Source organism: Ambystoma mexicanum, chromosome 3q (assembly GCF_040938575.1).
Source record: "Ambystoma mexicanum isolate Mex_15411 chromosome 3q, UKY_AmexF1_1, whole genome shotgun sequence".
Taxonomy (NCBI): domain Eukaryota; kingdom Metazoa; phylum Chordata; class Amphibia; order Caudata; family Ambystomatidae; genus Ambystoma; species Ambystoma mexicanum.
In genome coordinates, this window is record NC_090926.1 from 1,275,210,431 (window position 1) to 1,275,233,605 (window position 23,175).

The following is a 23,175-nucleotide window of genomic DNA, read 5'->3' on the forward strand; positions in this document are numbered from 1 at the left end:
CCAGGGAACAACAAGAACATTCTGCTTTGCCTCCTGCCATGTTACAAAAACTGGGAATGGGAAAGAGACAGCTGTTTTTTATTTTTGCAAACCTCGAAAGAACTGCTGAACGGCAGGTTGGCATCAGGATTGTGGGGCTAGCTATGTTGCGCCATTGGTCAACAAGTAGCTGGTAGACAAAACTTAAGAGCAAGTAAAAGAGATGCTGGTTTGGAACAAGTCATAGGGCCTCATTACGAGTCCGGCGGTAACCGAGGCGATAAAACCGCCTGGTTACTGCCGGACTCGTATTACCATTCCGCCTCCATGATTCCCGTAATTACCGGGGCATTACAACCCCGGTTTTCCGGGAATCACGGAGGCGGAATGGTGTTAATCCCCATTCCCATTGAGTCCTATGGGACTCAATGGGAATGGGGATCATGGAAACACCGGCAGCATATTGTAATGCTGCCTGTGTTTCCTCGTCCGCCTGCAGGCGGGCGGTGTTAAACCCGCCATGTCAAACCTGGCGGGAACATCACCTCCCACCTGCAGGAGTCGGGATCAGGTGGTCCAGAAACAACAGTGACGGCGGGTTTACCGCCACCGTTATTTCCGGACCGCCTGATTTGTAATGATAGACTCCTTGCCCTCATATTTGCAGAAGGTCTTATTGCAGCTTCACAAACCAACGCTGAAACAGCTATCCTAAGATCCAATTGACAACAAAGGGATATGTACGCATGAGACGGTAGTGGGGTATCTAAGTACCTGAGTGATATATGATCAACAGTGCACAGAAGAGAGCAGAGTCCAACCCTTCAGAACCCCAGACCTACCAGCCTGAGATAAAACCAGGACAGTAACCCCCACAGACTGGCTGAAACCCAGACCTCTCTCTCATCTGGATGTCATAAAATGCTATGCCTGTGAGAAACCAGGATCCCTACCATGATTCTGTCCGGAGAAATCAAAGGAGTAACCAATGGAGATTAGGCTCCTTCACGTGGGAAGCAATCTGGACTGGAGTCCCAAGGAGCACATCAAATTATCTGAAAAAGACCTGGACCCTGAATACCTCACAGATATGTTCCAGTAGTAGGAGAGAACGGAAGGGTAGACTTGGCCGAGAGACTGACCAGAAATGTCACCACCCAGTACTTGTCCTCAGTCGTCCCACAAAGCCTAGACTCTGGAAGCAGAAAGATGGTTATCCAGGCTGATCTGATAACAAACGAGGTGCTCCATACTTACTCCCTGATCCCAGTCATATGTGTACATGGAAACGCTGATTTACCCTCCAGCAGCAATGACCCTCATACTCCTGAGAAGACTACTAATAGCAATGGCCATTATCCAGAGGAGGTTTTGATTAGTACTGACAAAGAGGAGACAAAGGAAAGGGTGGAAGTGGGTGACACGGCCAATGCTATTCTTTTGTCAAACAGGGCTAAGACCCCATTTCCACTGAAGTTGAACGGCTTAGGAAAACATTTGGAGCAGTTCTCAGCCTGATGACGGTTTTAACGGAGAAGGCTTCAATGACGCCTTGTGCCAGTTTGTTTCTGTGCAGACCACTGTTATCTCAAGCCTTACCTCCAGTGTCAGATACTTGCTACTGTCTTTCTGTTGCTTTCAGAACTTCAACATCAGACCCAGAAGGTAAAACAAATCCTGAAAGCGGAAAAACAGAGGAAGACCCGAATTGTCGCCAGAATGTTTCAGAGATCTGCCAGAGAGAGAGAGCACTGCATCCCCAGACCACAGTTGGAGAATGAGGCACAACGAGGCAGAGAGAGAGAGAGAGAAATACACCGCAATGCCGCCCCTGTACACAGCAGTCCCAGGGAACGCACAGAGCTGCTGAGTAACCCTGTTAAGCACACACAATAAGCCAGAGGCCCTCTAAGCCACATGGGACATAAAGGTGAGCCATACCCACCCTCCCCGAAATGACTTAACGTGGGACCGGTTGGAACCGAGTTTTGGAACATGAACGGGGGCATTTGCCTCCCTGGGCCCCCATCTTCATTACGCAGCAAACTCACATGGAAAAAGTGGGCGAGGCTTACCCCACTACTTATGACCTTTCACTTTGCACACAGCCCTCGGGTGGAAAAGACAGGGTTAGAGGGGTTAGAGAAAGGTACCCAATCCCAGAGAGGTGAAGGGTATGAAAATCAGGCAGAGTGGAAATGAAGAGAGAGTGATTCTTGAGCCATTTGTGACACTGTTTATGCTGACAAGCAGAGACCTTGAACAATGTTGCAGAGTTGTGGCTATTCACTTAGCCAGGAAATTGATAACTTACCACTAGCTCCACCTGTACTGCTTGGTAGGTTGGCTCCAAGTTGTGTCCAGCAGTGAAGAGTCGATACTGCACTGTTGGGAGGAAAAAGATTACACAGAAATATTTAAGTTGACAGAAGATACGTTTTAAATATATGTTTCTGATACAAGCGTAAAGCTCTTTCATTGCTAGAATATCACTGCACAAAGAAAAGAACCCTTTTACCTTTGGTTCCGGGTGTGTAGATTGTTTTGTCTGTCTGGATGAAGATGTATCCACTGCTGATGGATACAAGCACCTCCTTTTCCAGTTTAATATCTTCGATAATGGCCTGAACATACACATATTGATTAATTTTAGAATCCTTTTCCATCTGGGATACGGGCACCTTTAAATAAGAAAAATACACAATCAGTGTTCACTGTAATCCTGTCATTACAAAAACCTTCTTAATTAAGTATATTTAGTGTAAAATTAATATATTTCTGCATCTATCACTATGTATGTATGTATGTATGTATGTATGGGACTTATAAAGCAGAAGCAATGTCCATTACAAAGGTGGCACACCCAGGGCTTGCAAATCGGTTGCAGGGGTAGCAGAGGAGCTGGGATGGATAGGGGAGGGTGGAACTCTAGAAGAGACACATCGGCTGGTGTAGAGTGATAAGCAATTGGTGAGATGTTCTTAGAAGAGTAGATCGTGTAGGATGGAGGGGCCCAGTTGTATCTGTGTTGATAGCCTTTTCCAGAAACACGATGCATAGCAGTAAATGTGCTTTTTCCTGTTTCTTTCCCTCTTGCAGTACTTTGTTTCCCATATTGTGGCTTCTGGTGGTGTGCTGGCATCTAGAGGTCATGAGTTTCTCAATTGTGTAATGATAATGATGTGTTATTTATATAGCACGTGCACCTAAGTGCTTTACATAGAACATATATGCATACAATGTCACCCAACTGACGTTGGTATTCATTTATCAACCTTGGAAGGATGAAAGGCTGTGTTGGCCTTGCTGGGATTTGGACCTGTGACTCATGTAAAGTGGTGTTTTGTTTGTGATTGCTTTGTTGATGGTGCAGGCACTCTTGAACTACTTGAAGGGGTAGCCATTGTATCTCTTTGAGAATGGGCAGATGTGGTTGAAATGTCTTAATCCTGTGATTAGGCATGCCATTATGCACGGCTTTAAGAAGAGTGAAGGTGGCCTCAGGGACTCCTGTGATTAGGGTATTGTTTCCATCAAGGTGGGAGTTGACGGCAGGTTCAACAGCTGTTCTGAAATCTGGGGCTTGCCGTTGCGGCGGAGTCCAAGCTGGTACCATGCTGCTTGGATCTTCTTTGTAAATGAAAGTCAGTCAATAGTAAAGCTGAGGTTTTGCAATGGGTGCAGTGGAGTAACTTTGCTGAAAATGTTGGGGGGGGGGGACAAGACAACTGAAAGAAAGGGGCAGGGTGGAGGACAGGCGGAAGGTGGCTCTGAGGTATAGCACTAAACTACTACACCACAAGAGTCCATTGCTGACGCTCTGTTATAACTTTCATAAGGCTGGTGGCGTATCTTTAAAATTCTTTTCTAAAGACACACCAGTCTTCTGAAACTTATAACACCACAGATGATCTTTAGAATTCACTTTATTGACAACAGTAAAAAAAAACTGTGCCTCCTCTACCTAAAGAGGGCCTGCAAGCAGGCGGAAGGGAGCTGGTGTTTGATTATTGCCAGGAGGGCACTGACTCAAACAAGCATATAGACATAATACAAAATGGATGCCTCCAAGATTTTGAAACAGCAAATTAGGTTAATTATTCTGATTTCATTAATTACTTGCAGCATTCTGACTCATTAAAATTAAGGTATATTTTCCTGTGTTCAAATGACTCCAAGCACTAGCGTATCCAGTGGGAGGCCAGACCGGGACATTTTTCAGTGGGACGCCACTCACATTTGGCACATTAAAGAGGGTGCCCAATGGGAAAGGTGTGTCCCACTGGCAGGACAGTGTGTGCCAAGCAATTCCTGCTCAGCACGCTAATTGTCCTGGCACCAGAACACCTTACCCTCACCGAATGGTAGAGGTGTCCCACTGCCAGGACAGGGTCCCAAGGAGCTCTGGAAAGCAGAGGGTCCTCATGTTTCTCTGTGTCAACAGAGAATTACACTGTGGGCCATTAGGCACTGATGGGAGGGAGGGGGCGACTATTAGCAGAACATTTGACCCATTACAAATGTATATGGGAGGGAGTGATCAGAAGTGAGAAGGGTGCATAATGTTGCATGCTTTATGAAATAATGACTATAGCTTTAAAACCCAAGGGGGATGTGTTAGGCTCCCGTCAATCTGCATGATACTGTTGTGACTTTGCATGCAGGATGGGGAGAATAAAACTAAAGCCATACTCTCATTCCTCAGCATAGTTTATAACAATGTATGTAGTGTACAATTAGTTTACTATGAAAGGCTAGCTTATTATGTAGTATGGTTTTCTACCAAGGCACTGCTATAAGTAATTATTTAATCACATGAAATGTAAAGCAAAACCGTAATACATATCTATATCAACTAAACCTGGGAAGATGTGCACAGTTGCTTAAATTGTCCACATCCCAGTTTCACCATTTAACCAAAGTTTGTGATCCTGAGCAATTCATTTAATCACAATGGGCCTCATTCCAAGTTTGCCGGTCCGGTACCTATGGTACTGGTAAGCTTGCCGGTACCGTGGTTACCGGACTGGCAAACTATGAGTTCTGCTTGCGGGTGCCTTGCCGTCCGCCAGGTCTGACCTGGCTGGGGTCTGGCACCCGCGAGCAGACCATGTGGGATGCACTGGCATCATTCTGAATGGTGCCTGTGTATCCGGCTACCCCATTCCCATTGAGCCCTATCGGGCTCGAATGGGAATGGGGCACATTTTTTCCAGCACCCAGGAATCTGCAATTACAAGGTACAGCAGGGCCTTAATGACCCAGTAATTGCCCATACCTTGGTGCCAGAAAAGAATTATACCGCCGGCAGCTGTGCCTGTTATACTGCCGGTATTGTAATGAGGCCCATTGTGTCTTATCCGATGCTCTGTACGTGACTCTGATTCACTTCGAAGCGTATGTTAATATATCATACAATTATAATAAAAAGCCTAATGACTATAGAGCTGCTCCTTATATAACAATAGTGCATTTTAGGTATTTTGCACCACAAACCTATTTGCCACTTGGCTTACTTATGGCAACTTATTCTAAAGTCACTACCAGGGTGCCTCTGTGTATCAAGGACTGGTGATGCTCCTTGCAATGTCCTTTTTTTGTGAAGTTACTGCTGCTGTTGGTGCAATCCATGTGCAAATTAGGAGGTTTCCAGGTATTATGCCCCAAATCGCCTGGACAGAGCTCTAATAGAGGAGTTTGCTGCATCTGAAATGATACAGCAGATTTTCTAATGTGTACAAATGCCATCTGCCACTACTGTTACTAAAAAAGTAGATTGGGGCAGGGGTGGGTAGTTTGTGTGTGTGAATGAGACAATTAAAGGCACTGCATTTTGTGGCTCACCTCACCCCCCACTCTTGCAATGCTGGATACTTCCCAGACCCCAAATACGATTGTCCAAAAGTGACCCTTCACTAGGGTCAGGCCACAGCCCAGCCCTCCAACAAACACACATGCAGCTGAGCTCAGTTCGGCATTATGTAATGAGACAGCATGAGCCTGGCTGGGCACCTAGCCAGGCTTGTTCTGCCCAATTACATGATCAATGAATGTGGCGGCCCCCCAGCCCTCCCACCAAAAGATGGGGGGGTGGACAAAAAGGTATGCCACCAAAGTTGGGGAGGACTTGTACCCTTCTCCCCGCCTATAATTACGCCCATGACTGGGTGACATGTGAGGTGTGAATCTGCTTCATGTCGGTCAGTCAATTCTGCACTTGACCATTCTTGAGGGTGCTTTTGTTGGTGTGATCGGGTCAGGGACATGCCCCTGTCAAAGGGAGAATCAGGACCTCCCAAACTGGAGCAGGAGGCTTAGTACAGTGTTTGCCAGAGACAGTCTTGCCCCAAAGGCAGCGTACGGGAATCGCGAGGGCCACAGTCTCTGTCCCCTCTTTTTGTGCCAGGCTAAAGTCATATCCCATACCTGCCATACAACATGCTGGCCACTATTTTCTCTCATGCCTTTCAGGACCACTGAGACCAGAATTCATTACAGCAGAGGAAGAAGCATAGAGCCCACCAGCGTGAAATTATAGCAGTGAACCTAAAGCCATCCTCCCACGTGTAATACAAACATTGAAAAAGCAGACTTTGGTTGTAATGAGCCACCATTGCAGGTTACCGTCTGACCCGCTTTTGAAACAGTGGCATTGCTTTAATGAACACAATGGTTTATGATGTCTGTAACCCCGTGCCTGGGGGAGAGAAAGACAGAGATTGGCAAGGGGACTATCTGAGGGCGAGAGCCTATGGAAGGGGAGTGGAGGAGGATGAGGATAAGAGGGGACTGGAGGAATGGGTCAGTGTGGGTTGTTCAGGTAAAGTCAAGGAGGAGAAGGTGGACTGAGAGACCTAGAGGAGGAAGGATGGTGAAGCAGAGCGTGGAAGAGGATCACAAGGTAAGGGATTGGTTTGCGAGAGAAGGTTATACTTGGGTGTTAGAGTGAGTGTTAGGAAAGTGAGAGAGTATGGGCATGACACTGATTGAAACAAGGTGACTGAGAGAGTGCAGGGAGGTTGGCTGTAGGTGAGAGTGGGATGGAGTGTAAGGAAAGTTTAGAGAGTAGTGGTAGGTGAGCGTACTGTAGTGGAGAGTAATTGAGAGAAGTACAGAGTAGTAGATAAGGGAGTGGAAAGTAGAACAGGGAGAGTAGCAGTAGAAGTAAGAACATCAGAGGGACAAAAAGAGGAAAGAGAGCGGGAGAGTAAGAGAAGACTAGGAGGAAGAGAAAGGAGGAGAGTAGAAGGAGGGGAAAGGGAGGAAAAACACCAGGGAGAGGAATACGAGAGCCTGAGAGGTAAAGATGGAGTGAAACCTGTGTGATTGCAAGGCACCACTACATGACCTCATTCTTCCTGTAGGACTTCAGGTTAGAATCCACCTGGGAAATCCCACAGCAAGCAAGATAGATAAGGCGGCTGCCTTTCGGCCCTCACCACTAGCCAGACAGACGGGATGGAGCCTTGTGAAACTCTGTACGTTACTTGGCTGTGCTGGGGTCTTTTTGGGCCCATCTGGACCTATTGGTCTCTTTTGGGGAGGTATGAGACAAACCGCTGCATTAATGTTCTGTCAAAGCCCAAGCATGTGATGAGGATGTTGAGGAGGGCTTGATGGTCAACGGTATCAAAGGCATCAAAATGATCAGTCAGGATGATTAAGCAGGGCCTCTTTGCCCATAATGTAGAGCTTGTCACTGATAACCTGGATATGGTGTGAGTTTGCTGCATTGTGATCCAACACCAGATTTGTAATACTGCTGGAAATTGTGCTTGGTGATTTTTTCCTGTAAGTGGATGGCGACAGTCTTCGCAATCTCTTTGCTGAGGAAGGGTAGATGTGTAAAGGGGAGAATGCTGGCCAAGTCACCCTAAGTAACCTAGGGTAATCCATAAGTGGACCGCTTTCTCTCTGTGCTTTAGAGATTCTCAGCTTCCCCTCACTGAGGAGGAGGTCTGGGGTTGTTGTTGGTACTCTTTTTTCAGAGGAGACTTTCCTAGCATTTTCGGTGCTGGACTGCCCAAGTGGGGGTGGGAGGGCAACTCATATGCAAATGGGTATGTCTCCTCTGTAAAGGGTGCAAAGAGCTAAAATGTGGCTGTAGACCCTCCTGAGTGGAAGAAATTCCATAGAACAGGGTATTTGACCAATGCTAGTTCTCAGTAGAGGGGCTCCCATACTCTTGTTTAACTTCTGTGAGGGATGCATTGATGGCAATGAGAAAAGGTGTGAGTGCTTCACCTTTGGCGATCTACATAATGGAGGAGTAGAGAATGTTGCCTTTGTAATTGGTGTGTTGAGCATTACAAGAGTGTAGGTCAGGTCTCCTTGAGTAATTGTCCTGAATTCAGACTCCATCTAATATGTTGGGTACTGATATGGGTGGGAAGTCTGTGGTGTGTTTGCTGTCTTATCATGTCTATCTTGTCTGCTGATGGTGTTGCTTTTGTAAGTTGATTGTGGTATTGCAAGGTCTGGCATTGGGATGATGCACTGCTCCACAGTTTTGAAGAGTGCGCTCCTCTTGTTGGATAGTTGGATGCTTCCATGACCGTTGTTTTGTAGTAGTTTCCTTTGGCTTTGATGATGTGTGTCTGGCATGTTGATCAGTGGGCTAAAAGGGTTGATGAACATTTCTAGTTGGTAGGATTTTTTCCAGGTGGCGTTCTTGCTGTCGAGTCCCTGTGTGCACCAAGGTGTGGAGGGTTTCGATTTGTTCTGTTGAATTTTCACCTGGTTAAGACTATAGCCTGCTCTCTGCCCAGCCCTACAGATAAGGGCTGTATCGGTTACTTTTACTCCCTAAAAATTGCCAAATACTCCCAAAAAAGAAAAATGGGGAGTTAAAATACTCCCAACAAAAAATGGGACTTACATTGTTACTCCTTAAAAAATAATTTTACAATTTAAAGAAATTGGGAGTAAAATACTCCCACTTAGTAATCGTATCTGGGGCACTGCTCAACCCGTGTTACCAAAGGCGAAGTGTGTATATCTCTTGACTGGGCCTTTTTCACTTTTATGATTGGGAACCTATTTTGTAGTAGTGTGAGGCTGAGTATGCTACTCATCCGTCTACTCCTACAGAGCAGCAGTTATTTCGTCACATTGGTGAATGGTGGAGTTTGATACCGACTGTACATACAGCATACTTTTCCAAAATAAAACAGGTGCAGTTAACTTTAGAAACACTAACTGCTACAACGAAAGTTCACATAATCTCTGTGCAGGACGTGGAACCCTGCACCCTTTACAAGCTATGCCAGGACAGGTGGTTCCCAAGCAGCAGTAAGGTTAGGACCGGCTGAAAGCCTCCAGGCTTCTGAGCAAACTAGGAGGGTGCAGGAATCCCAGGGGGTGAGTAGTGATTTGGTTTCCCTAGCAGCTCAGGTACCCACTTCACTGGGCAGAGTAGATATGGAGGGGTACCACCAGTGATAGTTGTTCTCCCCATTGTTCTCAGAGGGCAGGTAGTGTGGTTTCCCTGAGATCCCACATCCCCCGCCGATCTCAGCCTTCAGTCATATCTCAGGCTTCAGTCATATCTCAGGCTTCAGTCATATCTCAGGCTTCAGTCATATCTCAGGCTTCAGTTAGGTCCCAAACCCTCAGTAAAGTCCAACAGCAGTCTCACTGGGGATATCATGAATCACTTTTCCACATGGTCCTTGTGGCATAAATGGAAACACAAAGCAATAAGATCCCTTTTTTCCCTTTCCAACATTGCGCCCAAATGCTCCTCTGAAGGAAGTCTAATGAGGTATTCTAGTGGTTTTCAAGATGACCGACAACAAGGTTTGGCATTGAATCAGTGTGGCTCAGACTCTCTACAAAAAGGAACCTTCTTACCTGCTCTGTACGTTGCTTCTCCCTTGACCCACACCTAGTGGGTTTATATCCTTATTGCTCACAACCCTTGCTTACAAGAAATCTTAATGTTTACTATTTCCCATCTCTCCTGTCTCTACTCTCTCCTTCCTGCTTTCATTTACTAGTTCCCCTGCACTGCCGCTATCCCAGGGTCGCTGTATGAGCGTTACGAAGTCTGCCCGCTCTGTTTCACCCTCCTTATTGGAGCAGTTCTTTTGATCTCTTACCTTACAGGTGCCTTATCGAGTGCATCCACGCTCAGCGCTACAGCTCCTGTTCTCCGTTTTCGAGCGTCTTTGCTGCGTCACCCATTACAGCCCTCAAATCATTATTGATTCATCGCCTCTAGCGCACCACGGTTCACAATGTCTCGAGCCTCTGCCTCAAAGGTTTAGCAACGTGTGGGCTTGTTGCCCCCCAACCCCTCACTCGCCACAACTTTTTACCAACTCATGCTCCCTGTCATTCTTTGCGCATAAACTTCTGTTATCTCCAGTTCGCTTGGGATATTGCATTTGTGTTAATCTGTGTTATTTGATTACACCATATCCGTTTTCACACAGAAGTGTATCTTTCCATAGTTGATTACATCAGGAGCTGGAGGATATCTGGAATCAGAAAGTCTTGCCATTTTTACAACTTATTTCAACTCTCCAACGCAGTCCCTACATCTAGAGCGGGTTTTCTTCCCCAGGAGTGACTACCATGCCTTCCACTGGACTTTGGTAATTTCTTAATCAGGGACCATTGAGAGGAGTCGGAGGTTTTCCACATACTACAGTTCTGAGGCTTTAGAAGACAGGTAAGAGTGCATTGTGTTTTTGGTGTGTACAAAGTCTTTGTGGTCACAACAGGGGACAGAGTAGTGGTTTGAAAAATCCTTCTAAAGGAAAGAAGGGTGAACATAACACAGCAGAAGCTGAGGGATGAGAGAGAGAGACAGAAGGATGAAGCAGCTCTAGCAAAACAAAACAGAAGGATTTAGTAATGCTGAAGATGCTCCAGCTGGAGCTGCTGGAGAAAAGGGACAAACTTAGACAAACTTATAGTGGGCAGAGTGGTTTCGAGTGGTGGCATCCACGGAAAGCATAGACACTGTATCTTCAAGTACTTCGTCCAACCATACAAGGTAGGGAAAGACATATTTGATTAGTCTTAGGCTCTGGAACTCACTTTCTGCCTCCAGGAAGTGCAACAGGAATTGTGGGGAGCAGCCATTACAAACCACCAACCAATAGCAACAGCAACAAAGCAGGTTCCCCCATGGATCCCTGTCCCCCAGACATACACAAATCAAATCCTCACACAAGGAACACCCATGGAATACTAGAAACCTTTTCAACCAATCACTTTAAACATGGAAAGTACCGTGATCATTCAAATCGATATATATCAAGGCGCTCCTTAAGGACACAGCAGGCAATGTGGAGGACCTCTCCAACTACAGATCCATCTCCAATATCCCATACACAGCAAAAGGACTAGAAACATACATCTATAGAATAGAATAACACAGGCACTCATAGAAGAACACCTACTACTGTATCAGACACAAGTAGGCTTCAGACCAATGAGAGGAACGGAAACAGCACTGCTTTCAATTAGGGACGATCTAAAGGCTGATGGAGACTCAGACAAAATTCAGCTCCAATACTTCTGGATCTCTCAGCATTTGACACAGTCAACCATGACATCCTCATCAGGAGATTGGAGGAAATAGGAATCACTGACCTAGCCTTAAGATGGATTAAATCCTTCTTTAGAAACATTAGAAACAGAACAGAAACCATATGGATCAAACCTTTCAAATCCTCTCCAGGGGAATCCACCTGTGGAGTACAACAAGGATCCTCTTTATCCCCATTGCTTTTCAACATATACATGGCTCCACTAATCAACCTCGTTAAAAGACACGGCTGCACATGCTACAACTACACTGATGACACACAAATCGTCTACAAAGTCCAAGATACACAGAAAGAAAACACAAGGCTAGAAGGCTGCCTAAATGAACTCTACGGCTGGATGAACACTAACGGCCTCAAACTCAACCCGGGCAAAACAGAAATAATGATCATATCCAAAAGCGGGTAAAACAATCACTACATCCCATGGCCGATGGAACTTGGAACAGCACCAACTCCATCAACAATAGTAAAGAACCTGGAAGTATTGATGGACAATTAACTAACACTTGAGCCACAAGTAAATGCTATAATCAAGAAATGTTTCTTCCTCCTACACGCAGTAAAAAGTATTCTACCATTCCTCTTACCCACAAAACACTCACCATCATCGCACTCATCATGTCCAGAGTAGACTATGCCAACAGCCTATACATAGGAATGCCAGAACGACTATTAAAGAAACTTCGGCGCATCCAAAATGTTGCGGCCAGACTCCAAACTACCACGAAGAGAACACCTTACCACAGCGCTAAAAATGCTACACTGACTACCAATAAGACAGCGAATAAAGTTCAAAACAATATACATAACACACAGAGCAATCCACGGACAAGGAGCAGAGTTCCTAAATGAGAAAACAACCTTCTACCATCTGACAAGACCACTCAGATCAAGTAACGACCTTCGCCTAGAACCAAAAACAAAACAAAAACCATTCAGTAAAAGTAAATTAGGAGGATCATCTTTCTCTCATCTGGCAGCAATAACCTGGAATGACCTACCAAAAAATATTTCTTAACACAAGTTACCAGAACCGGAAAGAAACGACTAGGACGCATAGACCCAGCGGGAAACAAGATCCCCAAGGAGTAACCCATGACCCCTAACTTAATCTTCCCTAACCAGAGGACAGTGGGAGGATGCCCAGACCACCCATGTCCGCATACCGTTAGTCCACAGAGGAAAGCTAGGTAGGTAAGGACCCCAAAGTGGTTGGGCAGGGAGGCACCAGAATCCTATAACCTAAACATTGCCAACCCCAGGGCAGGGGAACACGCCTGCCGTAGCCAGGTACATATACCACTATAATAATACAGAGGAAAACTGCCACTCCTCAACATGCAGGCCAACTAGGCGGACAAACTACAATACCAAACACACAGGATAACCATAGATGGTTGAGCACAGAAAAGCAAAGACAAAGAGGTAAAGAAAACCTACTAACTTTACGCATACAAGTTTCATACAGAAACTCACACAACCACTTCTCTGCACAGCAATGCACACGTACTTCACCACATTGCAACAACAGGCAAACAACACATATCCCGGCACAACAGCACATGAGAATTTCCACCGACCAGAACCCAGAACACTGCACTTAAGTTCAGCGAACGTTGCAAACCGAACGGAAGCTGCCAACAAGACATCGCAACTCTCACTTTCCTATTCCCACTACACCCTACAAACCCCCCTCTCCTCCCATTTTTTTCACACCCTCCTTCTCAGATCCACCAGAGCACCTGAGGACCACTCCGGTATCTCAGTGGATGGCTCACAGGTAACAAGGTTGATGCATTTGAAGCGATGTATAATTTGGTTGCATGCAGGAATGTCCTAAAAATTGTGGACACATCTAAACCGTTCTCATGGAGGAAGCTGCCATTGACAGCGTGGGCATCTTAGACGATGAACTCTCACTAGACCAGAGGCTGGCTGAATGTTCCATGGTGACTCTGAGTGGGAAAGGTACTGGGTGCCCTGTGGAGGCCCCTATTGCCCAATTACTTTTTGGAGCTTTTCTTTGTAAGCAGGATCTAAGCCCCAGCACTAGGTGATACTGCTGCAAGTATCAACGCTCTCTGTCGGCAGTTGGTGCATTAAGACAATCATTCATGGTCCAGGCAAATTAGTCAGGAGTTCGATGACCTTACCCGATGCCCACTGTCAATCGTGAAGTTTGACAAGATGCGAGAGGCGGAGTGAAAGCAGAGTGACGGCATTCTTGCTGCCTTGCTGGTCCGCTGCACAAATCTCTCTACACTGTTTCCTGCTTGAAAGAGGAGCACCCTTGAAACTTACCGGCATACTCGCAGAGTGAGTCGCGGAGTGAAAGCAGAGTGACTGCTATCTGGACAGTCGGGGTAGCGTGTACGTGAGAACGACCACTCTACCATCTGGTGAGTTGGACAATCTATTCCCATTGACCCCCCCCCCATGTTTCTGCACTAAAAACTGCTACTGCTGCTACATTATTCATCATTCCATGGTGTTGTCTCTGCCCGGGCCTCACCCCCACCCTTTCCGTTTTGTGTCTGTTCTATCTACCACCTGCTACGGTTTGAGCAGAGGAGTGAAAGGGAAAGTGGCATGGTGACTAATCTCGACCTAATGTCCCCAAAACGGCCATGTGCCCGTAGACAGGGAAAGACTTGAGATGAAGCATCCTCTTGTCCCCTGGATCTTTGTATTCCCCCTCAAAAACGTCCCCTTTGCTGGGTGTCTGCATGTTTGGACTGTCAACTGTCAATCCTATCCGATTAATTCGGATATCCAGACACAATGGGCCTCATTACGACCCTGGCGTTAACCATGGCGCTACCATGGCGCTATTAGCGCCATGGTTGACGCCGGTATTTTACCAACTCCGCCATGGTGAATGGCGGTATTACCGTCCCATTCCAAGGTTGGCGGGGCGGTGATTCCCCATTCACCATTGGCCTTTCCCCATTCCCATTTTTTGCCCCCATAGGGCTCAATGGGAATGGGGAAGGCGGTAATTACGGTACCGCAAATTGTGGTACCGTAATTACCTCAAAAGTCCTTTTGCGGGTCCTTCCTTAGAGGCTGGTGAAACCAGCCGTTAAGGTCGGGACCCGCAAAGGGACCTCGTAATTAGACGGTAAGGGTTTAACGGCGCCGACACCTTTTACGGCGCCGTTAACCACTTACCGCCTGGTTCGTAATGAGTCCCAATGCAGCCTAAGGGGGACAATCCCCTCTCCTAGTGTTCTGAGGAAAAGAATCGGCAATATGGAGGATCAGTTTGAATCTTTTGGGGGCCCAGGGGATTTACTTGATCCGAATACATCTGGTAGAGGGAAGACTATTGAGACCATGGAGACTAGTGAGATTATTAATATTTCTCATCCACGAGGGTGAAACAACCAAGCCCTAAAAATAAAACACCAAGTGATCGACTCCCCTCCTTGAAGACAACCCAAATGGACATAATTGGGGATCCAATAATCTGTCCAAATGATTGGCCTGTGGAGGAGAATGTGTTGATTCAACCTGAAATCCCAAACTGCACCTCCGATTATGCCTCGGTTAGTGGCTGAGACTATTTATGATGGTGCAGAAGTGGATCTGAAGAAACCAGAAGAGATAGCAAACAAACATAGATCGGCACTGTGGCAAGGTGTTTCTATGTATGAAATGGACTATGCCTATTGCAAGATGTGTTAATGCGTTCAGACTCCCTGGATTATGCAGAAATAAACGCTCCATTGGAGGACGCAAGGAATGGAACTAATATCAGTCCCAATACTTCACCTACTTGCCGTGAGACTCCCACATGATAGGGCAGATATTAAGCCTGTAATGGAAAGCCAAAGAAGATTGAGTGATATTTACAATTGACTCTATTGCAAAGTAAGCAAACTTTAGAGGGTGAAACCCCTGTAGAGAACAAGAGGAAAACCCCATGGTTCAGAGATAAACCGCTCTCTATAAGAGTGGAATTTACTGCAACCTCATTAAAAAATATGGCAGGCGAGGAACACATTTGCAGGCTTCATACTTGTACCCCGACTCCGCAAGAGTTCAGTGAGGAGAGGGAGCAGAGTGTACAGAGAACAGTTTCCTCATCCTCTTTGGAATCGGATCTACTGGAAGGATCACCTCACTCCAGAAACAGGTCTTTCAGGGCCAACCATCAAATGACTCCATTGCTGGAAAATATACAGTCCATCGTAATGTCAAGCCTGACAGTGCCACTGAATCCTTTTGTCAAACTCTGTGAATCAATAAATGAGTCAAACAAGGACCAAGCAGCTCTACTGGCTGCAACCCTTGCAAAACACACACTGCTAGAACCATTCCTGGAGGTTCTTAGAGGTAGTCTAGACAAAGAAGCAGACTCCTCCAGCCATTGGCAGGCGATGCTATTCGATCTTGCTAGAGGGGAAGCTAATGAAAGAAATGTCCCAATGACTGCCATCTAGGAGATCTTGAACTGGGCAAGAAAGAATCAGGAGACTACTTGCAGGTCAAAAGAAAAATGAGACTTCAACTCTGTGCATAGAGAAACCTCATAGACCCAGCTCCCAGCTTTTGAACCTGAGAAAACAATAGCAATGGGAAGATGCGATTGTGCTAGTGACCCCATAATAGGGAGCCGAGTGAATCCCGAACACATTCCCTTGAACCATACAGGATCAAATACGCTCTCAGCAACTAACTATCAGCAGGCGAATGTTCAAATGGGAGAGGAGCTCAGGATTATTCTTTCTAAGGAAGGGGACACAATAATGGTTGACCCAGATGATGAAACTACTGTGGGTGTAATAACCCGTGAAGCGACTCAGGAGTCTGCTAACTCAAAGCCTTTCATGATCTTTGATGAATCAAAGAGTAAAGAGAAAACAAAGAAAGGAGCTGACATCGCTGCAAAGAAGACCAAAAATCAACAGAATGCACATAAACCTAAATCTCATGGCTCAAGGCATTCCTGCGTAATAAGTTGACTATACTGCCTCCGGCACAATCAAAACAAACAAGAACAGCTAAACCAACTAAGCCACTATCCGATCAGAAGGAATTGTCAAGTGCATGTTCAACTAATGACTTACATAATGAAGACTTAGTAATGGATGACGAGGTGCTTTGTTGTCTATATCTATCTACCTGGGGATACTCAATGATGAAGAAATATCGGAGGAATCAATCCACGGCGAAAAGCTGAAGCTGTCTATTAAGCTGCTGATATTAAATGAAGAAAGTCCCTTCGTCACTTCCAAAAGAACCAGTGCCTTTGAAGCCCAGGCCGGTCAGAAACTAGGCACTCCTGTTTTCTGTACCCTAGAGGAAAAAAAGGAACAGGACAAAATCTCGCACCAAATTGAATAGGATGTGGGAAGGGGAGAAAAAAATATCTCCTGGTGAAAGTTACAAATCTAGAGATAAACTGGCAAAACCTCAGATTGCGGAGATGACTGAATCCTTGGGGGTTACAATAGAAAGACTCATCCCAACCAAGGATGGCTTCATCCTCAATAGGGAAAATGTCCTAAGACTCTTGCATTGCGCACCAAAAGTGAGGAACATTAAATCTGAGGACTTAAAGATTGTCCAGTTGGTAAATGAGGCACGAATGGATTGGGTTACACTACATTTCCATTCTAGGTTGTTGCGGGGCGTCTTGTTGGAATCAGTGGGGGTTCTTCTGCCCCTAGGCTTTGAAATATTGGAAATACCTCTCCCAGAGTCAATGAAAAAACAACCATCGACCCAGCACCCCATAGAAAACCCATGCAGTGAGTGGAAAGGGTGTCATTCGAGAAAAAAATCCATCCTGAAATAGATGTGACTACCCAAGACCTAATAAATAAAAGCTCAATACCATCCTGTAGTCCAAATGAGCTGCAACTACTGAAAATAACTGCAGACTGTTCAACCAACGGGGAGCCTGCAGAGGGAAGGGTGCATGTTCAGCCCCCACATGTATGCACGTAAGCAACCTAGCGTAGGGGGGGAGTCCGAACCATCCAAGAGGGTGGTCGGGAGGTTTCTCCCCTGAGAGCATTTTTTAAATAAAAGGCCAGACAATAGTGGATTTTTCAGTGCTCTCTCTGTGAACAATTAGATAAAAAGGCACACAATTTACAATAGGTTTTGTAGAGTTGGACATTAAAACATCCATTTAGATGCCAAGCCCCAAAAAAGGACAGTAGCATTTTACAATGCATCTTCATAGTTCCTTTGCACACTGTATGCCAGTGTGCACCACATTTCCTTGTTGATTGTACCCATATATGTCCATGCTTGTGCACGAATATATGGCAGTGTTCCCACTGAAGAACATGTTTGCTTCTCCTATAATGAGACATGTTCCTGCTGGCTGTGCCTATATACGCCAATATTCCCACATAAAAACATGCTCCTGTTGGTTTCCACTTAATGGCAACATAAAAAGGCCATGCCACAGTAAGAAAACATGTCCTTGCTGACTGAGCAAATGCACTCCCTCCCATGTAAGAACACCCATCGTGTTGTATTTGTCCCCAAAGGCCAGTCAAGAATGTCACAGTAAGAAAGCATTAACCTGCAGACTGCTCGAATGCCGCCATGGAAGAAGACTCATAATGTTGTCTTTGACCTTGACACCAGTAAATAATGCCATACCACAGTAAGGAAACATGCCCTCCCATCCCCCTTGTAAAAATAACTCATCATGTAGGCTTTGCCCTAACGAGGGTACACAAGTCCATGCCACAGTATGAAAAGATTCATGCTTCTAGCTCCCATGTAGTACCCTCCATTCACCCTCCATTCACCCAGCCCCTCCTCCACGTCATAATGGCAACATAAAAAGGCCATGCCACAGTAAGAAAACATGTCCTTGCTGACTGAGCAAATGCACTCCCTCCCATGTAAGAACACCCATCGTGTTGTATTTGTCCCCAAAGGCCAGTCAAGAATGTCACAGTAAGAAAGCATTAACCTGCAGACTGCTCGAATGCCGCCATGGAAGAAGACTCATAATGTTGTCTTTGACCTTGACACCAGTAAATAATGCCATACCACAGTAAGGAAACATGCCCTCCCATCCCCCTTGTAAAAATAACTCATCATGTAGGCTTTGCCCTAACGAGGGTACACAAGTCCATGCCACAGTATGAAAAGATTCATGCTTCTAGCTCCCATGTAGTACCCTCCATTCACCCTCCATTCACCCAGCCCCTCCTCCACGTCATAACACGTCGTAACACTCACCAAGTTGGCTTTGCTTTGCCCAAAAATGGCTGTAGATCATGCCATGCCCTTGTTATGCTCCTATGCCTCCTTGGGCCCCACCCTAGCATGCACACACACACACACACACTCATGCACATTCACCCACATGTCAAGCACACTTGCACCCATTCTCACCATTGACACTGCATTCATTCATATGAACGTATTAACAGGCACTCCTTCTCATACATATGTGCACTTAAACAGACACCCCTACACATGTATGCATTCATACATTCAATCATACATACAATCCTTGCACACATACATGAGACATAAAAAAATGCGTTTTTCTCCTTCGCTCTTTCCCCCCAAACTTGGCAAGATGCTTGCCTCCGTAGCTGCTCCCTTTGCCTCCAGCTCCCATGCTACACGCAGAGAGAAAACAGAACAAAGGGAGAGCTTCCTGGTTCCTGGGATCTGCTGAGGAGTCGGAGAGCAATCCAGGCTATCCGTTTCTAACATCTACTCTAGTGTATGTAATGTGCTGTAAAATAAACCATTTGCCAATGATGTTTGCACATTTTCTTAAGAGAAAAGTATTATTAATATTAATGGAAAATCAACAAATGCATTGAGTGTGTTATCTCACGATATATAATGAACAGTATTTAATAACGCTCTCACCTCACATCTTCCATGTTTGTTTTCTTGTTTTACCAGGGATCATGACCTCCAAAAATAAACTTCTGGATAAGAGCCTGACAATAAACCTCTAAAGCTAACTTCACATTCTGAATACCATCGTGATGCAGGATTGAAACATCCACATCTGATTGGAAACCCTGCTCACATATTTCTAAGTGCATGCCATTTGTGTACATTCCTTCAATCATATATAGAGAAATTCCTGCCTTCGTAGATTTGAAGATTATAAATTACAAGTGGTGGGTGACCAGTGACATTGACACCTGAAAATACTCATTGCTGCTATGCATCTGACTGCTACGATCTTCCATTCCAGCCGTCTGGCCCTTCCTGGACGTTCAAGGTCAGCAGATGTTTCTTCTGTGTGTTTGCAAGCTGTTTCTCATTATTTCTTATGCATCTTATGCATTGTTCCCATCTAGGTGATTGTTTTGGCCTCCATCACTGTTTCTTTGCATTGCCCTGCTTGTCCAGCTTTTTTCCCATCTAGGTGCTGTATTGCCCTTGATCACTGTTCTTTGCGTTTCTCCTGCATTCTCTTCATTTCCCCTCTAGGCTAATGTTCCTGGGTGTGCTTACTCACAGCTTGCTGTGTCCACTAGGTCTTTCTCCTCTTCTCTCGGTCCCCTCATATGCTGTGATCACTACTGTTGCCCTCCAGGGCTTTTTTCCTCTCTTGCTTGAGCTGAGACTGGTTGGCACCCCCCACTTTCTCCACGCACTGCCTGTTGCTGCCCTTGCTACTTTTCTCTGTCTGCGCTCTGCTGTTACCCATTACTCCCTCTGTTTACAACCCCTCTTTCCTGAACCCTCTCCTTGTGCACCATGTGGAGTGTAGCTCTGTGCACGGTTTCCTTCTCTTCTCCTCCTCTCGCCTGCCCTTTCTCTTCCCTCTATCACACCCACGATGGTGCTCCCAAATTCCCCCATCTTCTCTAACGGCTTTTCTATTTCCTATCCTACTCACTAAGACTGGAAGGAAGAAGCGGAGGAATCTCAAGAAGGACACCATGGTCTCCAATACAGGCCTTCCCCTTACTGACACCTAAGTCAGTGCTTCCTCCAGACAGGCTCTCATCCACATTCTCTTTGTCGTTCCTTTGCCCGACCTATGAACCCTTCATATGGTTGCACTTCTCTCTCCTTCCTCCTCTTTTCCCATTAATGATGGCACCCGGTGGGAGGTCCTCATGGCCCCCTTACAGTCCTCCAAAGTCATCATTAATGTCTATCTAAACGACACTGCCATGGTCCAGGGCCCTCAGCCCAATCTCCTACTATTTGATAGGCACCTCCCTCACCTCATCAACTTCCTTCCTTCTCCTGCTACTCCCTCTACCACTTCTCTGGCTCCTCTCCCACCTCCTTCTTCTACTCTGCTGGCTCCTATGCCATCCACTACTCCTCTGGCTCCTCGGCCACCTCCATACACCACCTCTCTGGTCCTATGCCACCCACTACCGCTCTGACTCCTCGGCCACCACCGTCCTCCACCTATCTGGCTCCCTTGCCATCCACTAACTTTCTGGCGCCACTGCCGCCTCCTCCTTCCACCTCTCTGGCTCCTCTGCCACTTCCGATGGGTACTCCTCTCCCCTGTACCTCCTCCAGAAGTCTTTCAAAAGGGGAATCCTGCTCCATGTGGCTACTCTCAAATCTCGGTATTCTGTAAAACACTCCTCTGACATCTGCCACCTCCTTGAACTCTTGGACTTGGATTTTCTCGCTCTGACTGAGACATGGCTCAAGGCCAGCTTTGTCACAAGTTTTTACACACTCCTCCCCGAGGGCTACAAGATCCTCTCCAAGACCAGGCCCAATAGGCCCGAAGGCGGAGTGACCCTGATGTTTCCTGAGTGGATCCCTGTTTCCATCATCCCCACTACAAGATCCTCTCCAAGCCCAGGCCCAATAGGCCCGAATGCGGAGTGACCCTGATGTTTCCTGAGTGGATCCCTGTTTCCATCATCCCCACTCTGACCTATTCCTCCTTTGAATGCCTGGTCCGCAGGCTCTCTGTCTCTTCTGGTCTCTATCTGAACTTCACCACCATCTACAGGCCACCTGGCCACGTCACCCTCTTCCTCTCTGAATGGGCTGACCTCCCTTCCTCTCTACTCTCCCCTACCTCCCAGATTCTCCTCCTTTGGGATCTCAACATCCGCCTGGACTCCCCAGACTCCCCAGGGCTTTTTCGCAACCTATGCGACTCTCTTTCCCTCTCCATTCTACCCTCTGGTCCGACTCACTATGCCGGCCACACCTTGGATGTTCTCATCTCTTCAGACATGCCCATCTCTAATCCTCTCACTAATCCTCTCTCCTGGACTGACCACTTTCTTCTTTCTTCTCACTTGAAGCTGTGTGTCCACTTGACAAAGGCTCACCCAACACTGCCACCTTCATTCACGGTCATTTGACCTATGAAGGGAGTGACAGTGGCCGCCTTTGCCTCCACTTTTTCTCCCCCACCTACTCCTGTGGCGGACTCCCATCCTGACACAGTCCTTTCCAACCTTCACCTTTCCATCTCTAACACTCTGAATATCCTGGCCCCTGTTATGAGGATCCTCCTAACGTCTGCCACCAAGTGCAACTCTTTTGGAATTACTCTGATCTGGCCGCTCTGAAACGCAAGTGCAGAGTAGCTGAACGGAAGTGGGGTGCTTCAGGGGCACCCTCTGACAAACTGGCCTGCCGTCTGTCCAAAGGCAATACAGACTGTCCATCTTCTCTAATAAGAGGGTCCTTATTCAAGCCCGCATCACTGCAGCCTGTAACAAGCATGCCAAACTTTTCAAAATCTGCAAAGAGCTGGGCAATCCTACTGCAGTTTCTACCTCTTCTACGCCTACCCAGGCCCTCTGCATGGCTCTGGCTTCTCATTTCACCACTAAAACCCAGGACATCCTGTCCACACTCTCCTACTCTTCTCTTCTTTCTCCCTCCACCTCTCTCGGGCCCTCCTTGGCACCCCCCTCTTTTCCCTCTCTCCTCCCTCTCTCCTATATCAGCTGAAGATGTTTCCAGACAAGTTTGGTCTATGAAAGTCTCATCCAAACAGGTGACCGCCAGCTCCTCCAGAAATATTAAGGACAACATTGGTTCTCCCGCTCCAGCCTTGGCCGATTTCTGTAATCACTCCTTAGCCACTGGATCTTTCCGCTTTCTTTGCAAGCACTCCCTTGGTCACCCCTTACGAAAGAGCCTTCTGCCGACCCCTCCATACCAGACAAACTACCGGCCGATCTCTATCACTCCTTTCCCTGGAAAAATTGGCTATCTCCCAGCTAGCCCTCCACACTGAATCTGTTGGTTGTCTCCATGACCATTAGTCTTTCTTCAGATCAGCCAGAGGCACGGAAACTGCACTCCTGAACACCTGTGATGATCTGTTCTCTAATCTCGACTCTAGCTCTCCTTCTGTCCTCATTCTCCTCAACCGTTCCTCTGCATTTGACACGGTCAACCGCAACATCCTGATTACACGTCGCCGTGAGACCCCTGGCATCGCTGATAAGGCTCTGACGTGGCTCACCTACTTCCTCCTTGACGGACCTTCCGAAGTTCAGCTTGCGTCCTTTCTCTCCACCACATTTCTCTCCACATGTGGTGTTCTCTAGGGCTCTATCCTCTCCCCCTGACTCTTCAATGTCTATCTGGCCACTTTGGCCCTCCTGATCGCTACCTTTTCCTCTAACTTTCAGCGTTATGTGGATGACTCACAGCTCTCTTTCAGGCTACACTCAGC

The 23,175-nt window shown here is 46.6% G+C and overlaps 1 protein-coding gene across 2 annotated transcripts in view; it reads right to left on the reverse strand.

Annotated features, from left to right (window-relative positions):
* The window catches only part of LOC138447868 (complement C3-like), a 1,306,650-nt gene that overhangs the window by 1,189,777 nt on the left and 93,698 nt on the right, over positions 1-23,175 (reverse strand). For both annotated transcript variants that reach the window (XM_069604330.1, XM_069604329.1), the window contains exons 3-4: positions 2,498-2,660; positions 2,294-2,364 (exon numbers count right to left, since the gene is read on the reverse strand). In XM_069604330.1, the coding sequence (XP_069460431.1) occupies positions 2,294-2,364; positions 2,498-2,660 (234 nt within the window). The remainder of the gene's footprint in view (positions 1-2,293; positions 2,365-2,497; positions 2,661-23,175) is intronic.